General features: G+C 39.9%; 1 protein-coding gene across 1 annotated transcript in view; it reads left to right on the top strand.

Moving 5' to 3' along the window:
* The window catches only part of RALGAPA2 (Ral GTPase activating protein catalytic subunit alpha 2), a 334,819-nt gene that overhangs the window by 35,568 nt on the left and 280,057 nt on the right, over window positions 1-19,194 (top strand). The window contains exon 4 of the mRNA XM_044918716.1: window positions 18,722-18,779. Within this exon, the coding sequence (XP_044774651.1) occupies window positions 18,722-18,779 (58 nt within the window). The remainder of the gene's footprint in view (window positions 1-18,721; window positions 18,780-19,194) is intronic.

Genomic DNA, 19,194 nt, shown 5'->3' on the forward strand with positions numbered 1-19,194 from the left:
TGGTGAGAGCTGGGGTCTGGAGGGCACAGACATCTAGATCTAGAGAGCCTGCAGTGAAATTGGTGTTAGTTCTCTGACACCCTGAATTGTTTCTCTTGAGCTTGTTGCTTACAGATCAGGTTTTGGCCACTTCCTTCTTCTTACTTCCTTTCCTACCATTTTTTAAGTCCTTTGTTAGTTTCCCAATGTCCTCTAAAGCCCAGAAATGTTTTGAGAATTATCTTTGCTGTCACTAATTGCAGGTCTTGTCCTGTAGCAGGAAAGCCTGTCAGAGACAGAGACTGTAGTCCTATACCTCCCACAGCGGAGATTTTAATACCCTCTCCTCGTGTCCAGAAATTCTAGATTAGGGAGGGTGTTATTACAGATACATTACCATCTACAGAGGATGCCTATATAATAGAACAAATATATATTATTCAAAGCTTCATAAAACTTTCATTTTGCATAGTAAATATGAATGAATAATGAACCAGCATTACTTTTGTTTATGCTTATGTTCTCTTTCTGTCTCTGGCTTTAGAAGGTAGGTTGTAATTTGTATGGTTCATTTTGAAAATTAAGTAACTTCATTGCTATTTTCTATAAGTTAGTGCCATATAAGAGGTGGCTTATGAGGATTCAGAGGTAAATACTTATCAAGGTGTAAATAATTGGGGAAGGCTTCCTTTATAAGAGGTAAAATTATTAAGACATGTTAAATCACAGAAGGGATATCGTGTAAAGATAGCCTATAAATAAAAAGTGGATTGGAAGAAAGCAGAGAGATGAGAGAGTGAGGAAGGGTTGGAAGGAGAGTGTATAGGGAGACCTGCTGCCTGTCTCTGTAAGTGGGGCGATTTGGAAGGGATCCTTTGCAAAAGGAGGCAGTAGTGTTTAGATGGAATGAACGACTGGAGACCTTAACAGTGCTCTGATGAAGCAAGTGGTGTGCAATCAAGCTGCCAACCCTGCTGAAGTTGCGGTTTCAGGCAGCAAGCAGGCCTTTCTGTCTGCCTTTATCTCCAGCAGGAGCACTTGTACTCATTGAGGTTGACCTCCAGACACCTTTGCCTCTGGCTGCAAATCTATGCATCACTTTGGTTGCTGCTTCATGGGGATGTTTGTCACATTTTTTTTTTCTTTTTTACTGAGGTTCACTTGTTAATTTTACTCTTCTTTTAAAAATATATTTAATCTATCATTGCCATGTGTTTCAAGTGGCAGTGGGGGATGATGGTGTGGGACCCCATAAGATGAATTTACATTGCCATCTTGACCACAGTATAAGTGTTGTACATGGCCATCCTGTGTCATCCTTTCCTTCTGAAGTGGATTCTGCCTTCCCAGTTTTTATCAGTGGAAGACTGGGGTCTTTGTTATTGTAAGTGACTTGTCCAAGATTGCACATCTATCAAATGGTAGATAGAGACTTAACCTCTGGTCTCATTGTAGAACCCATTTTCTTAACTCAGTGCCATGCCACCTACCATGTAGGAGTCAATACTCTCCTGCTTTTAAAGCTATATTCCACATGCCACGTCTACCAATATGTATCTATTCTTGTATAGTTCATTCATTTATTACACACATTTATTGGATGCCAGCTACGTGTTTCAGGCACATTTCCAGGTGCTGGAGATACGGTGGTGGGCAAGTCAGACAGAACCCCTTGCCCTCATTGAGCATACGTTACATTTCATACTAACGGAAGCATCCACAGGTAACAATGGACTTAGGCCAGAGCTCCAGTAATGACCTTCTGAGTCACAGAAAATTCTGAATGGCCCTTTGTAGAGGGGACACTTTGGTGGCAGCCCTTGAGGTAGCTACCTACACAGGGGAAAAGGAGGGCTGGTGTAGAAATGTAAGGCACCTGGTGAATGGACTTCAAGGTCAAATAACTTTGAGAACCTTCTGTATTCGGTAGTTAAGAGGTTGTTTTAATGGTACATGGGATTTGTTTTAATCAGGTGTGGTAAGACAGGCACACAGACATGACAGTGGTTGCCATAAAGGAAGAAATATTTATTGTACTCAAAGGAGTATGATAGGAACAGGAGGCATGGCCTGCCAGCAGGGCTATGAAGAGAGAACCAGAGAGCACACAGAGAGCAAGCAGAGAGAGGGGAACGGAGGGTGGGAGTCTTCATTGTGGCTTTTGAGGGAAGGAATGGGCAAGGCAAGGCAAGCAAGTTAAGCAGGTTTAGGATTGGATAGTTTGAATAATTTTGGCAGGCTCTGGGCTGTAGAGGGGGCCGCTAATGGTCTAATACCTAGTCCCCAGGTGATTTGAGCAGGAGGATAGTGTCCCAAGTCTGAGAGCCCATAAAAGAAGGTGGTTGTGGGAATGGATTTTGGTTTGGTTGGTTTGCCTGTCAAAGGCATGTTAGCAGGTACTGTGTGTACGACTTGGCTAACCCTGGGAGGGGCAGTCTCTCTGAGGTCAGCAAGATCTCAGATGTTAGAGCATCAGGAATGCAGAAAATGAGAGCATATAGTTAATACAGAGATGTTGTTTCAAGCTGTCTGCCATGTCATATGCCATTTCCCTTTGGCACAGAAATGCAGTCGTTTGGAGTTACTCATTTATGCTTAAGGAAATTCTAGAATTTGATAGCAAGGCATTTCCTTTACCCCACCCCCTCAACCCCAGTTAAAATACACATTAACAGAAGAGGTTTAATTTCAAGGCTTACACATGTTCTGACCTCCGAATGCTACTCATTCATCTATTTTTCAAAGATCACAGAGTTAGACATCACAGATATATAGGACATTTGACTTCTAGATTCCTTAGTTTTAGATTTATCCAAATTACCCCACCAGATTAAATAAGCCCTGTTTTTTCCTTCCTAGAGACCTGCACAGGTTCTTTATAGTTCTTATAGTGTGGCCTGAGCTGGGCTAACATGAGCCCCTGCAGGGTCCCTGCGTGTTTTTCTTCCATATGTTGTTGGGGGTGTTGTTCTGTGGAAGTGCTCTCTCACACACACACTGCTTTGCTTACTGCCCCTCTACCTCTTTTTTTCTGCCTCTTGGTTTATGCAATTCTTTTTTCGGGGACTGCCCTTTGCTCTCCTCATCCTCTGGCCCATACTTTCCAGCTCTGTTCAGACCCATTGATTTCTTCTGACAACTCCAGCTAGAGGTGTCCATTTTTTTTCTGTGAACTTGTATAATACACTCCCGTGTTACCATTTCATTATAGCTGGATATTCTTAGTTTTCCCTGAAGGTGGCTGTACCTTAGCTTCCTAATGAGACTGTAAAGTTCCTGAGGGCAGCAACCATTACGTATAATCCTTTGTAGCCCCCCTCCTCCCCCCGCAGTGATTTGCACCTGTTTATATTTATTGTGAGATTAAAGCCTCTTAAATTCTCATCTTATCTCCCATGGGGTTGTTATTTTTATGTTAACATTTTCCTTCCTCACCTAAAACTCTGGATAAAAGAAATAGGAAGAAGGTAGCTTTAGATCAGGCATTGATCCTGCTGAGCTGTGTGGCCTTGAGGTGAGTACTTGCCCTTTCTTTACCTTGGCTTCCATTGTCTGTAATGTGAAGGAGTGGGACTATATAGCCCTGAGGTCTCTTGAAGCTCTACCAACCCATGACACTACAAATCAGGAAGTTCACAGGCAAGTCTTTTAGCATGAAATTTAATTTTATGCTTCTGTTTAGTTTTCAATACTAAATCGACTTGACTCTGACTAGCCTTTGCAGATCTAAACATCTCAGTTGCTTTTTGTCTAGGGCAGCTCTGTTCCAATAGAACTCTCTGCAATGATGGGAATGTTCTGTGTTGGTGCTATCCAGTTAAGTAACCACTAGCTACGTGGGCTGTTCAGTGCTTGAAATGTGGCTGTTGTGACTGAAGTTTTAATTTTAAGTAATTTCATTTGATTTAAATTTTAAAATTAAATAGCCTCATGTGCCTAGTAGCTACTCATTGGACAGAGAAGCTCAATAGTCTATCAGCAGAGACTTGTTACCTTATTTCTCTTTGCTAAACACTTGGTTAAATCCTCAGCATGTTTGTGTCCTCGTAGGGCAGGGGTCTTAAGGTTTAGGGTTTTACTGACATGGTTTCCCTGGGCTTCTCAGGCTTTGTTACCAAAGTGCCCTTGGCTGGGGGGAAGCATGGTTCCAAAGTGGCCTATGCAAACATAAAATTGAAAAGCCGCACACAAATTCATTCTACTCTTTTCATGCTTGTTTTAGGATGAAAATAATACTTTAAATAAGGGTCAAATTAAGTAGTACTTCATCTCCCTGTCACAGCTCCCATCTTCCCTGCACTCACTCGCTCACCCCAAGATAAAGAAAACACTTCGAGTGTCATTTCAGGAAGATGTATGCTGTTTCTCCTCCTGCCTTGTTTCGGTGGGGGAGATTCAGGTCAGAGAGGCCTGGGTGATAGGGGCAAACTGCAGCAGGTGAGCCACCCAGAGAGTGCCGATGGCCCGGGGGCTTCTTCAGGGGCACACAGAGGAAGGGGAATAAACTATGGTCACTAGTGTTTGTTTCTCCTTTACTATTGAAGATGAAGTTCGTTGTTTGACATTTACTGTAGGCCTCCAACCTACCATCTTCTTTCCCTCTCTGTGGTGTGGAGGTAATGCTGGATTGGAGGCAGGACTCGTGCATACAGATTCTTGCTGGGTGTAGTTAGTTTGGGAGTCATAATGGACCGGCAGTGAATCCAGGGCGGTAGTGGAAGCTGTCTTACTTTAATGGAATTCAACACTGGTTCTCTTGTTCTTTATTGCTCCAAGTGAGCTTATATAGATAGCGGGTTTAGCCTCTAATTCTTTTCCTCAAAATAGGGGGAAAGGATTTTTACTAGCTTTTCTGATAATAGTAACATAACTGGATCCAGTGCAGTGCCCGGAGTTGTGCAAAAGAAGGTGAAATGAATGGCTGGTTTTCACTCTCTGTACAGTTGCTTTGTATTTGCTGTCAGTAATTTGAGTTTTGATATTTTTTCCAATATAGATGGAAATTATAACTTTTCACACTTAATAGCATCATCCTACCTCAGATATTAATAACAGAGAAATTTCCTGAAGAAAAACTAGAATTATGAATATAATAGGATTGCAAATAATTCTGAGATGTTTGTTTCCATTTCTCCCCCCCCAACCTCCCCCACCTCATTTTCCTTCCCCCACCTTCTTTCTTCTTCCTTTGGTGGAACTGCATATCTTTTATAACTCTTTGCAGATGAAAATGAATCCGAAGCTCCTGCAGGGGTTCAGTGGAAAAGCTTAGACTGAATCATAGACAGACCAGCAGTCTGTAGGATTCAGGGCAGGTATCCAGCAGGATTAAATCACAGTCCTTTTGCTTTCTTTATATAACAGCTGACACCTTTTCTTACGAGCAAATACCACATAGCAAGACAGCAGAATTGTAGTTTTGCAATTAACTGGTTTCCACAGCCCCTGCTTTCCTTTGCTTTATTTGTTATGACTTATTTCAGACAGTCCAGTGTGCAAACATACTTCCACGCTACTCCCTCCTTCTCATGCTGAGTGAAGGACTTCTTTCCACAAACCTCTCATGTTGTTATTGCTTTTTATTCTTTTTTCCACAAGGACCACTTTACTGTTATTGAGTGGAGGAGGGACAAGAACAAATAAAATGAACAAGAAAAACAGATTCTTCTTAAATCCTTGGAATTTAAGTTCTTATTGAGGATTTCAAATATTTCGATGCTTCCATGGATTTTTTTTTTCTTTTAAAAGAATGATGCCAACTTTAAATGCAGCTCCTGGGTTACTGCAATAATTCTAAATGACTGATTGCAATTGGGAAAAAAAACAAACAACAAAACAAACCTAGTGTTAGTTCACATTCCATGGAGAACATTTTAAAAAGAACTGAGCCAGTAGAGACACCCATCTCCAATCCCCAAAGCTGTCCTGAATTCCAGTTGGTGAGCAAAATAAGTGCCACTGGTTGTCCTGACCAGAATGTTAGGTCACTTTTTTATGACATGAGGGGTATATTTTAATGTGTTACATGTATTTTATTTTTTTATTTTTTTTATTTTTTTTTAAGATTTTATTTATTTATTTGAGAGAGAGGATGAGAGGAGAGAGAGAGCACATGAGAGGGGGGAGGGTCAGAGGGAGAGGCAGACTCCCCGCTGAGCAGGGAGCCCGATGCGGTACTCGACCCCGGGACTCCAGGATCACGACCCGAGCCGAAGGCAGTCGCCTAACCAACTGAGCCACCCAGGTGCCCAATGTGTTACATGTATTTTAAATGATAAGAGAGGTATGTATGTAATTGTTCTGGCTTCATAGCATTAGTCATACTTGTGCTTATTAATGTTGAGCCCTTGATTGGGAACAACTCCAGATGATAGCAGTATTGTTATGGTATAGTGTGATCTGCTCCATGATAATCCTTGAGGCCCCTGTGCAGGGATCACAGTAGAGGCCCAGCTGGCTAGTCGTGCCCTTTCTCATTTGTCTCACATGTTCCTCGTGGTGGTGAGTTAACTCAGAAATCACTCCTCTGTTCTGTGCCCTATAATGGATACTGGGGGAATAATAAAGCATAGGCCCCAAGCCTTTCATTTCTATAGCCTGTGGTTATACTATCTGCTTTGAATCATGAAATGTTTATGATCTCTGCAAATGGGAAGATGGAAACAAAATATAAACATCCAGTCCTTCCTGGGGATTCTTTAAATGCATTGCTTGTGGTTAAAATTTGATTATCTTATTACAGCATGTTAATAATTTGAATTAAACTACAAATGTCTAAGTTGAAAGGAGCCATTTTCAATGGATGTTTTAACTTGAAAATTTAATATTTAAGTCTACAGTTTTCTTTATGCCTTGAAACTTACAGGTGAGAAACTTGGGATTGACCCAACAGGATATACTGAATTACTCAATTCACCTTGGGGGAAGGGAAACTGGAGACATGTTTGTGGAAGTCTGAAATTACATTCTGGTGATTATCTGTTGCAGCCCAGATGCCCTGAGCTTCCTGGCGTGCTGGTGTGCTGCTTGACTCATTGGTAACTGACACCCTCAGAACAGGTCCCCTGGAAGGCAGCACTAGCAAATGCTTCCAAGAACCCTTTAAGGGGCAGATGGTAGAAATGGCATCAGGGCTAAATATATGGAAAATTCACAATAGCATGTTGTATTTATTGGTAGAAGAGCAGAAGATATGTAAAGAGTTTTTTTCTCTCCCTTTAAATTGATTTGAATTAGTGTGTTAACCCGATTTGGATGAGTTGGTTTCTTTTTTATAAATCCAGGAGAGAGTTGTACAAACATATGCTATAAATTTTCGATGGCTTGTTTTGTTTGGATGTGTAGTGTGGTGCTTGTTACAGAGTGACACCTAGTGTTTGATGTGCTTGTGACACTGGCCAGGTTGGAATGACAGTCTGGCTTGAAGTCTGCATGCAGTGCACCAGCTGTTCTTGCAGACCTTGGGCATTCACTGAGTGAACTTGGCAGAGTGGCCAGTCTTGAGGCGATTGCAGGTCTGTGACACTCTCTGCTCCTTTTCTAATTTTTTTTGGTAAGATTTTACTTATTTATTTGAGAGAGAGAGAGAGAAAGCGCATGAGGCCGATGGAGAGACAAAGGGAGAGGGAGAGGCAGAGGGAGAAGCAGGCTCTCAGCCGAGCAGGGAGCCCCATGTGGTGCTTGATCCCAGGACCCTGGGATCATGACCTGAATCGAAGGCAGATGCTTAACTGACTGAGCCACCCAGGCACCCCTCTGTGACACTTTCTAATTGTGTTGAGGCAAGCATTTAAATCCTCTAAGTTTCTGGGATGGTGGGAACCACAAGGTGGCATCTCACCGAGGCTTTGTTAATTCTCTACTCATTACTTACCTGGAAACTCTCTGGAAGTGATATTTTTGTATTTTGTAAAAAAATGGCACAGAAAAGACTGCTAACTGGTTGTGCTGGTACCAAAATTGAAAAGACCTGAAAAATACAGTTTTTAGCCAGAAAATAGAAGCTTGTATGAAATGAAGAAAAGTATGGCATGTTTGCTTGTGACAGATTTCCCATGTAAGATCCTCGTGTGAAAAGAAGACTCTTCTTGAATTTGTTTTAGTGAGTGCTTTATTCAGAGCAAAACCATATATTGGGGGTAGAATTATATGCTACTAATTTGGGGATTTGTGAAGGTCTCTGGATAGTTGCTCATTAAAAATAAAGAGTCTAGTGAAATTTGATTTTCATTAAAAAGATATTAGACCTTTGCATGATCTCAAGCAAAGTGAAAAAATAACCTCTTACAGTCTATCAAGTGCCTACACTTCCATGTTTTTGAATATTGCATTTTTAATATAATGAAATGGTTTCCTATTTGTATCTGTCTCTTTTGATCGATATTGATAGTACTTTTCTCCACTCCATGGGAAAGGGGAACCCTCCTACACTGTTGGTGGGAATGCAAGCTGGTGCAGCCACTCTGGAAAACTGTATGGAGGTTCCTCAAAAAGTTGAAAATAGAACTACCATATGATCCAGCAATTGCACTACTGGGTATTTACCCCAAAGATACAAAAGTAGGGATCTGAAGGGGTACGTGCACCCCGATGTTTATAGCAGCCATGTCCACAATAGCCAAACTGTGGAAAGAGCCAAGATGTCCATCGACAGATGAATGGATAAAGAAGAGGTGGTATATATATACAATGGAATATTATGCAGCCATCAAAAGGAATGAGATCTTGCCATTTGCAATGACGTGGATGGAACTGGAGGGTATTATGTTGAGTGAAATAAGTCAAACAGAGAAAGACATGTATCATATGATCTCACTGATATGAGGAATTCTTAATTGCAGGAAACAAACTGAGGGTTGCTGGAGTGGGGGGTGGGAGGATGGGTTAGCCTGGTGGTGGGTATTGAGGAGGGCACGTTCTGCATGGAGCACTGGGTGTTATGCACAAACAATGAATCATGGAACACTTCATCTAAAACTAATGATGTAATGTATGGGGATTAACATAAGAATAAAAAAAAAAATTAAAACTTTTCTCCACTCCATGGTTCTGTACATCTCATGCTGGTGCTCTTGAATACCCTCTTTTTCCCACAACCTTAGCCTTTGTTCAGAGCTTCAGTCTTCCCTCCTACTGGAGTATCCTGATAACTAGTCTTTTGGTCTGTGATCTTCTGCCCCTTCTGTCTCCCTCACCCACCTGGATTGCTCTTTGTATAATGTAATTCTGATTCCTTTGGCCTTTAAGATGAAGACTGAACTCCCTGCCAAGATGTTCAAGGCCCTTCCTGATCTGGCCTCTGCCTGCCTCTCCATCCCTTGTCACCCACCTTACTTTTGCTCCTACTGGCAACGAAGCAGCAGGGTTTTTGGTTTTTGTTTTTTCCCTGCTACTGCTTAGTCTGCCTAAAATGTCCTCCGCTGCCTGGCTTACTCCTGTGTATTCTTCAGGATTCAGTTCAAAGGTGATCTCCCTTTGGAAGTGTGCCTTGTCTCTACTCACTTCCTTGTACATGTACTGACATCTCTGATGTTCTTGCCTTTCCCCCTTAGGGCTATCATTTTTAGAGCAGGAATAGTGTCCTATGTCACTTTATCTCTGATCCCTCACATGGTACCTGGCACAAAAGGGACACTTAAGAATACTTACTAATGAGTCAAATAAACAGTTGATTTAAAGGAAATTTGTTTTAATTACTTACACTACTACCAATTCAAATCCCCATCTATAGCTTAGTGATTTGCAGTACTTAGAGATGCTTTTGTTGTTATGAAATTTGTTTTTCTTTTCTTTTATATTGATTTCTTCCTTAAATCACCTTCTATAAACTTTTTGAGTTTAAACTTATTTTTGTTTATTTCATTCTGGTATTATAGAAAATTAAACTCTACAGATTTGCCTCTTTTTCAGCTTTGACCGATTTTTGTTCTACAGCATTCACATTGTTGATAATCTTTAGTCTGTAATTATGGGTGTTTTTTTTTTTAACTTGATTGTTGCTCACAAGAACAAAGTCCCTCAAGAACTTGCAAATTTTTTTAGTTTAAACTCTCAAAGGTGGACGTGCAGTGCATTGAGTTTACTTGTGACTTGTGCAGCTCCTACTTTGAGGGTTTATTCACATGGCTTAGAAAAATAACTTTTGGTAAATTTTCATTAATATTAGATTATGTGAAGTGAAATTTTGTCTCTCTACATATATATTAAACCATTCTTAACTATATTCAAAGATGTTGTATTGTACTGTATGGCCTCTTTTATCTGTCAAAGATAAAGTGTATTAAAACCTCCTATGATAAATGTATTTCCCCTCAGTTACTGCATTTCTTTTATTTTCATGTACTTTTTTGTTTTATTTTCATGCTATGTTATTGGTTGCCTAAAGGTTCATATTATCACTAAATTGTGAATTACATTTTTAATCTATTTGAAATGATTCCCTTTGTCCCCCTTAAAGCCTTTTCACTTGATATTAATACTACTTCGCTGTGTGTTTGTGCCCATGCACGCCTGAAATGTCATTTTCTGTACTTTATTATTAATCTTTCTGCCTTTGAAAGCCAGTTCTGACTGACTTGGTCTTTGGTAGAGGAATTTAACCTATTTGTATTTATGGTTTTTTTGTGTGTGATAATCAACATTTTTGGTTTTTCTTCTACTTTTGTTTTTTGAGGGAGAGGTCACTTTCACTTTATGGAATATACTTTGTGATTTGGAAAATATACTTTCTATTTTCTATCTTTCCAATAATTATCTTTATTAGTATTTTTAGAATACAAATTTATTTATTTATTTTTAATTTAAATTCAGTTAGTCAACATATAGTACATCATTAGTTTTTTATGTAGTGTTCAATGATTCATTAGTTGTTTATAGCACCCAGTGTTCATCACATCACGTGCCCTCCGTAATGCCCATCACTCAGTTACCCCATTCCCCCAGGACCTTCCTTTCCACAACCCTCAGTTTGTTTCCTAGAGTCAAGAGTCTCTCATGGTTTATCTCCTTCTCTGATTTCTTTCCATTCACTTTTCCTTCCATTCCCCTATGATCATTTGTGCTATTAATAATTGTCTTTAAATTAGCAAAATACTTTTCAAAACTTTTTTCTTCTAATTAGGCATAGCAAGAGTAAAGCAGTACTTGATGATAGCCCCATGCTTTTACTTTAATACCATATATTTTTTGTACTTCTCACTTCTCAGCTATTTTAAGTATTTTATTTCCAGATTGTTCTATTATAATATTTTTAGAATGTTATTTCTCTTAGGTTAATAATTTTGAGGATTTACTCTAGTTTTCATAACCATATTAACTCCTATTATATAAATATAGCTCACTATCACAGTGTTTATACCCCTGCACCTTTGTTTTTGAACTGTTTAATCTCTGTGTTTACTGGAATGTGAATTTGCTGAGTATGTTGAGGAAGGGAGATATGTGGCTGGTATACTTTCAGCTCTAGAATATCTTTCTTTTAACTTCAGACATATAAATCTGGCTATATATTTTCTGAATTATAATCTTGTTTTTCTTCAAAATTCTGAATTTTGTTTGCTTTTTAAAATAGCTATAGTTTACTGTAGCTATCTTTATCATGTACTGGATTCTTACATAAGCACCTGGTCTACTTTGGGACTTCTGTTCTCCATATGGGTGGTATTCTGGTGCCCATTCTGCTTGGCTTGGCCTACAGTGAGCCATTGACCACACAGTCTTCTGGAGCTTAATGTTGCAGAGAAAAAGACTATTAGCCTGAAACCAGACTGTCCTTGTGGCCTGCGTACTCATGGTGTTTTCTTTAAACCCAGCTGCCGTGTTGTCGGAAGTTTTCTGACCTTTTATTACTTAAAAAGTCAAGTAACTAAGACTTAATGTTCTTTTAAACCAAACTCCCTATTTTTTCCATAGTCAGCACTTCCTTTACCTTGCACCCTGTGTCATATGGCTAATTTCAGGGAGAGTTGCACCCCGTGCTCCCTATTTCTGGACATAACAAGTTTAGTTGGCCATTGTTTTGGTAGATTACCTCACATGAGTTAGGATATAATCTTGTCCCCATTCTTCATCGTCCTACCTTTTAAGTGGAATTGAAATCAAGTATGAATCTACTGGGATATGTTGCAATCATCTGGTAATAATTTGGGAAAAAATGTTTCCCACACAAATTAAACAAAGATCAGCAGTTTTAAAGTACACTATAGCATCTTGTATAAACTCGAGCTTACATTTCGCATTATTCCTGGTCATGCAGTAGGTTCTGAAGAAAAAAGAACTATGGATAATCAGTTAAAAGAATGACAAATTCCCTGATGTGCTGATCGGTAGTAATACCTAATTTTGATTTCAAGTGTGCTATAATGGATTACCATATAGATGCAGCTGAGCACTGAGCATTAAATAGAGCCATGTGTTTTTCCGAAAAGTAATATTTATTCACAGTGTGTGGCTTTCTTGAAAATTTTTTTTTTATTTTACTCTCCAGTGAAACTACAAACAAGATGTCAATAGTTTATGTGGCATTCACAGTAGTGTAGCTTAGAATATCGGCTGCAGTAGAAATGCCATAATATATTTGCCTCAACAAAGGTAGGCTTCATCTGGGACTTTCTGAGGGACAGGCTTAGCATTTAGACACAGATGGTCGTGTGGGGCTTTATTTTTATTGACTTCAGAGACTTTAACGCATAAAAAAATGGTTCTTGCAATATTTGGGTCCAAAAAGAAGCATCAGTGTGGGTAACGTTTCAACCTTTGAATTGTTGTGTAAGATTCTGTCCATTTGGGAATGTTTTTAGTAACTCAGACTTTGGGCATGGTGTTTCATATCCAAACCTTATTGAGTTTATTTTTGAGTGTCTTTAAAGTCCATCCATTTTATAAATCTAAAAACTTTTATCCAGAAGTGGTGATGATGATAGGCCTGATCTCTAAACAAGTTGGAGACTACTAGTGGCGACTGACAGTATCCACGTGTCTAGATACACGTCATCTTGCTGTGTTCTTTAGTTTTCTTTATATTAAAAAGACTTTTTTCTCTATTGCACATTAAGAAAATAAACCCAAATCAAGGAGACAGATAAGTATTTTGGAAAGCTGAGAAGCATGATTCAGTGCTAAATTGGTTTCCTTACTAAAGTAAAGCTCTGAAGAACAGTGGGCATGCCAAGCATTCATCTAGTCCAATATAAGATCTATCCTGAATCTGTGGAGTAATTCTTTCAGCATCTTCTATACGATGTTTTAAAATCAAATGGCAGGATGAGATCAAAAGATGATCCTGGAATGCCCAGCTGGGGCGCCCAGTGCCCTTGGTGGAGAATGCATGAAAAAGTAGGATACTGAGTCACTGCTATGCCATTCACTCAGGAAGAGTGAACTGCAAGGAAGGAGGCAGAAAAAGGACCAGAAGGACTCAACAGGCCTAGGCTTTAGTCAATGTGAGACAGCAGCCCATTGACAAGAAACGATGCCAGCAGAGACGCTGTCCCTGGAGTAGGGTGCACTGCTCTTAGTACTTCAGCCTCTTAATATGATGAAAATATTCTAATTAATCATTGGAAGATTATTGTGACAGAGAGATGTGTCTCCTCTTCTCATCCCTAGCCAGTGACTGAGCAAGGTGGTGGTACGAGAACCTAGCCAGTTTTGGGCATGCCAGACCCCTCTAACGTGCCGTCTTTGCTCTGGAGCTTCTAAGCTGGCAGAGACTTTCAGCTCTGTATGGTGGTCTGAGGCTCCCTGCCCACTCCTACTTCCTCATTTCCCTTCCACAGATGTTCCTTTCCAGTAAACCAGGGCACTCCTAACTCCACAGTGTCCATCCCCAGAGAACTCAGCCTGCAATGACCATTTTTCATCTGTTATCAAACATACCGAACTAGCCTCTGTAATAAATTTTTCAGTGAAGGGAAGTATGAGTTAGAACCATAAGACTTAGATGTGAATGGAGGCCATCTTTCTCTCCTTAGTCCGGAAACTTCCTCGCCCATCTCCAGACCATGATTTTTCTGGGCTCTAGAGTTGCTCATTTGGTCAGCAGCAGCCTGACTGCTGAGACCCTGGTCCTTCTTCTCAGGTCCAGAGTTGTTGATTTTCTCTTTGCTTGTGATGATTTCCCATAATCTATAGACAGCTCTCTGGGTCCTGTACTCCTGTCTGTGTCCTTATCTGCAGCTCATGGGCATGCTGAGCTGTACATTCTGTTGGTAGGACAGTGCTTGCATGGGTTCTTATTAAAATATTCCATAGAGAACAGACTTAATTTTTCTTCTTCTGATTCCCTTTTACTGTAATAAAACTTAAAACATAACCTGGTTTTTACCCTTACTTCCTTCTGTATATTATTCATCTAATACACATGGTGTATATTGCAAGGTGAAAACCTACTTGATTTTTTCCCTCAAAGAGCCATTTACTTGCCTCTGCACAGTTTATAGATTGATCGATCCTGCCTGGTGTTTGATGTCTGGCTGACAAAGGTTATGGGTTCTTCAGGCAACAGATAATGTTGAGTTCACTTGGGTGCCTGGGTGGCTCAGTCGTTAAGCGTCTGCCTTCAGCTCAGGTCATGATCCCAGGGTCCTGGGATCGAGCCTTGCATTGGGCTCCCTGATTGGCAGGAAGCCTGCTTCTCCCTCTCCAACTCCCCCTGCTTGTATTCCAGCTCTCGCTATCTCTCTCTCTGTTAAATAAATAAAATCTTTAAAAAAAAAAAATGTTGAGTTCACTTGATTTAATACTGAAATCACTTTTCTTGTATTTTCATTTGCATCAGTTTTCTTACATTTTCCAGCATCTTTTAACTTTTTCTAACTAGGTGTACATATAAATAGTCGTAAGTATTCTTAATCTCCAAGACAAATAAATGTGCAAACACCTGGCACATTGAAAATTTTTTCTTTGACCTGTGCATACTTGTCTCCAGCTCCTGCTCTTCCTTCTTCATCCTATTTTTAAAATATTTTATTTACTTATTTGAGAGAGAGAGAGAGCATGAGCAAGGGTAAGAGCAGAGGGAGAGGGAGAAGCAGACTCCCTGCTGAGCAGGGAGCCCGATGCTGGGCTCGATCCCAGGACCCTGGGATCATGACCTGAACCGAAGACAGATGCTTAATGGACTGAGCCACCGAGGCGCCCCTTCCTTCTTCACCCTTGTTGTCTTCGGATAATTTCAACATACCGGTATCTCTAGGGTTTCATTTCATCTCCTTTTAAGCCCTCTCAGAGGGATCTTATACACACACATCTTCAGCTGCTACCTGTATTCTGTTACTATCCAAATCCTGCTTCTGCCCTCCAGGCCCATATATCTAATTGCCTAGAACATCTCCTCAAAGAAGCCTGTTGACATCTCCAATTCCAGGATGTCCAGAACCAAACTTGACATGCTTCAGTTCTGGGATTCCTTCTGGATTTATATCTTAGATAGAAGTATTACCATCTGCTGAGCCACTGGGGAGTCATTCTTGAGTCCTCCATTCACCACAACTACTCTGACCGCCGTCTTGACAGTTTTACCTCCTAAATATCACCATTATATGCTTCTCTTTATCTTGCTGACCTTTGTCCAGGCCACATCATTCCTCCTCTGATATGCTACCATTGCCTCTTCATTGATATCTCTGCCTCTCTTCTCAGCCATCTTAAATTCCACTCCAGCTGGAACACGTTCAGTGACTGCACAGTGCTCCATGAGATCATGGCGTCACCTGCCTCTCCAGGCCCTTCTCCTCCCCTCCTCACCTACCTGCCAGCCAAGCGGGCTCTCTTGCTGCTGCTGTTCCTTTCAGGCTGTCTTTGCCTCTTGGCCTTTATATATGCTCTTCCTTTTGTTCCTGTTCTCCAGTAAGCTAATTTAATTAATTCTGTAATCTCAGCTCAAGCATCCTTTTTTCCTGGAGCCATTCCATGAAGCTTCTGCTGAGATGAGATGCTTTCCCCCTCACCTCCGCAGCTCCTCAGAGAAATTTCTGTCAGGCTTTTCTTTTTTGTCCTGAATGATATTTTCTTTATCATCTCTCTTGCCCACTAATCATGAAACCCTTAGAATGAAGAACTAAGTATTTTATGAATATTTATTTTATTTCTGCATTTCAAATGCCAAGCTTGGTATCAAGTGTGTAGACATTTTTCATTACATGGGGTTTGATGTGCATGTGACTATTGTGTTTATAGAAGTGTGTTTGAGTGTATGTCAGCATTAACATGTAGTAAAACAAGATACACCTTAGAGTTATGGGCTTATGAGATACCGAGTCAATATGTTCTGTAGGAAGTCTGAAGTGGAAATATAGGAGAGAACTCCTGTTTAGTGATTGTCAGCATGTGATCAGCCACATACTGCTTTTAATATATATAATCAGAAATAGTCTTCAGTGTAGTTTGTGTAGCATTTTCATCTGTGTAGATGGGTGGTATGAAGAATTTATAAGAAAGACCATAACTAAATACATTTATATTTTATTATTTATGTTTGTCAAATCTTGAAAACTTCGTTCTTTTAAATTATACAGCTTTTATTTTTTTGTTCGGGTTTTCTTTACTAAGTTTAGGGTTTAAAAAATGCCCACACATTTTAATGTATTTTAATGTAAGTATTGTTAAGTCAATGACATGTAAGGAAAGACCAGGTACATTTTATGTTAACATGAACAGAGAACCATAGCAAAGATTAGGATACTTGTAATACTCAAAACAGTTCTACAAGTAAAAAGCATGCATAATTCTTCTATTGAGTATTTATTTGAGCACATGCTGTGTGCCAGCCATGCTCTTGGTTCTGGGGGACACTTCAGAGAAAAGACAGAGGTGTTCTTGTTCTTGTGGGGCTTACACTCGGGGGGGAGGGAATACTGCCTTCAAATGAGTGAACGTGAAGATCACTTCAGCTAGGGGTGAGGGCTAGGAAGATGACAGAACAGGTGGTAGAGAAAGCATCAGAGCAGTAGTGAGGTGGCGCCCAGAAAGAAAGAAGGTGCAGAAGGGCCTCTGTGGGGAGGTGGTGCTTGCAGTGAGAGGGATGGTGAGGTGGCGCCATCGGCACAAGGCCATGGGTGGAAAAGCATCTGGGCAGAGCAAGGAATCTGTGTCATTTAAAGTCCCCTGCGTCTGACATTAGGAGAAGGAAGGGAAAAATGAAGGGGGGGAAATCGGAGGGGGAGACGAACCATAAGAGGGTGTGGACTCTGAGAAACAAACTGAGGGTTCTAGAGGGGAGAAGGGTGGGGGGATGGGTTAGCCTGGTGATGGGTATTAAGGAGGGCACGTGTTGCATGGAGCACTGGGTGTTATATACAAACAATCATGGATCACTACATCAAAACTAATAATGTACTGTATGGTGACTAACATAACATAATAAAATTAAATTAAATTAAAAATAAATAAATCTTTAAAAAAAATAGTCACCTGCGTCTGACGGAAGTTTACCTGTCGTGCCTTTTCTCAGTAGATGTTCTTACATGTTCATTGTTGTCAAATGAGAACAAATGAAATAATACAGGTATATGTTACTGACCCTGGGGAAAGTTAAGACAAGAAAATGAAAACAAAACAAAACCTCAGGCTGGCTCAAATAGAGGAGGCAGTTGATTAGCTACCTGGAAATATACCAGGGGATCTGGATATACATTTTTTTTTTTTTAAAGATTTTATTTATTTAGTTGAGAGAGAGAGAATGAGAGAGAGAGCACATGAGAGGGGGGAGGGTCAGAGGGAGAAGCAGACTCCCTGCCGAGCAGGGAGCCCGATGTGGGACTCGATCCAGGGACTCCAGGGTCATGACCTGAGCCGAAGGCAGTCGCTTAACCAGCTGAGCCACCCAGGCGCCCTGGATATACATTTTTTACCTTCATCTTTCAAAATGTTAGAATATTAGCCTAGATTAACCTAGAATGTAGATTTTTCATGGTAAAATAGTGATGTGTTATCAGTATCAAGAAATATATTTTTATAAGTTTTTGGATTTCTACATTTCTTAAAAAGGTGGTTGCAGATAAGGTACAAAGAATTTTATGACCCACGAGTATACTTGCCAAAACTTATTTTAAAGTGGGAAAAAAGGAAAAAGGTCATTTGTTTTTGTTTTTTTTTTTTGAAAAGCTGCTTTTATTAGCCAAATACTCTTGTATATCATATGTTCATTCCTTATTGTATCTTCCAATGTGGGGGGTGAAGGGGGCGGAATTCTGAACTGCAATCCTAAACTTATTTTTAGCTATTAATTTCAAGAAATTCTTGGCAGCAATTTCATTTTGTTATCCCACCGTATGTTCATGGTCTTATCCTCCTTGTTGTTCATCTTTCTTCCCAACTCTGGTCCTTGTCCACAGACTAATAATGATGATAATGGAAAGGGGAAGTGGAAGATGAAAAAGCAGAAACCTGGGGAATCTGGCATTTGAGAAATTATTCTTTTAATATAAACTTAAGCAATGACTATGATTTAATTAAGATAAAATGATCATTTTAGGGTTTTTTTTCCTCTTCTTTTTCTTGTTTTCTTTTAGGAGGAATTAAACTTGGGACAGTGATGCCTTTAAGGCACTCAGGGAAGGAAGGTTGCTTGGGGCAAGTAAAAGACACTGTCCCATGGGCTACAGGGTCAACTGCACTATTTACATTATTGGAAATAGATTTTCTTTTCTTTTCTGATACACACACACACCACACACAGTACTATCATGAAATGTGTAGTTTATTTTCTGTTGATATCTTAACAATTTTTAAATTTGTTTTATAGAAAATACTGCAATTTCTACCTGAACGAATTTTCTTTCGATGGCATTACCAGAGTATAGGTAAGAACAATTTAAAGATTTCTAAAGTGATACAGATTTTTTCCAGTTGAATTTTCAGTAATATTTTATATAATTAGCACCATCAAGATTAGGTTATAACAAGGAATGGTAACAAGGGCATTCTGGTTAAAAGTAAGACAAGTCCAACCTGCACTTTGGAGGAAAATAGAATATAGAATATCTATCCCTACGTCATAAGTGCTCCTTAAAAAGGATGGTTCATTGAGCAGAAGCATCAGCCTCACCTGAGAGCTTATTAGAAAATGCAAAATGTCAGGCTCCAGCCAGACCTACCAAATCACAGTCTGCATTTTTAACAAGAACTCCAGGGGATTCCTGTGCACAAAATTGAGAAACATTTGATCCGGAGTATTTTTAAGTAACTTTTCATTTTTTTCTTACAAAAATATCTTGT

This window comes from Neomonachus schauinslandi, chromosome 10, assembly GCF_002201575.2.
Source record: "Neomonachus schauinslandi chromosome 10, ASM220157v2, whole genome shotgun sequence".
Taxonomy (NCBI): Eukaryota; Metazoa; Chordata; class Mammalia; order Carnivora; family Phocidae; genus Neomonachus; species Neomonachus schauinslandi.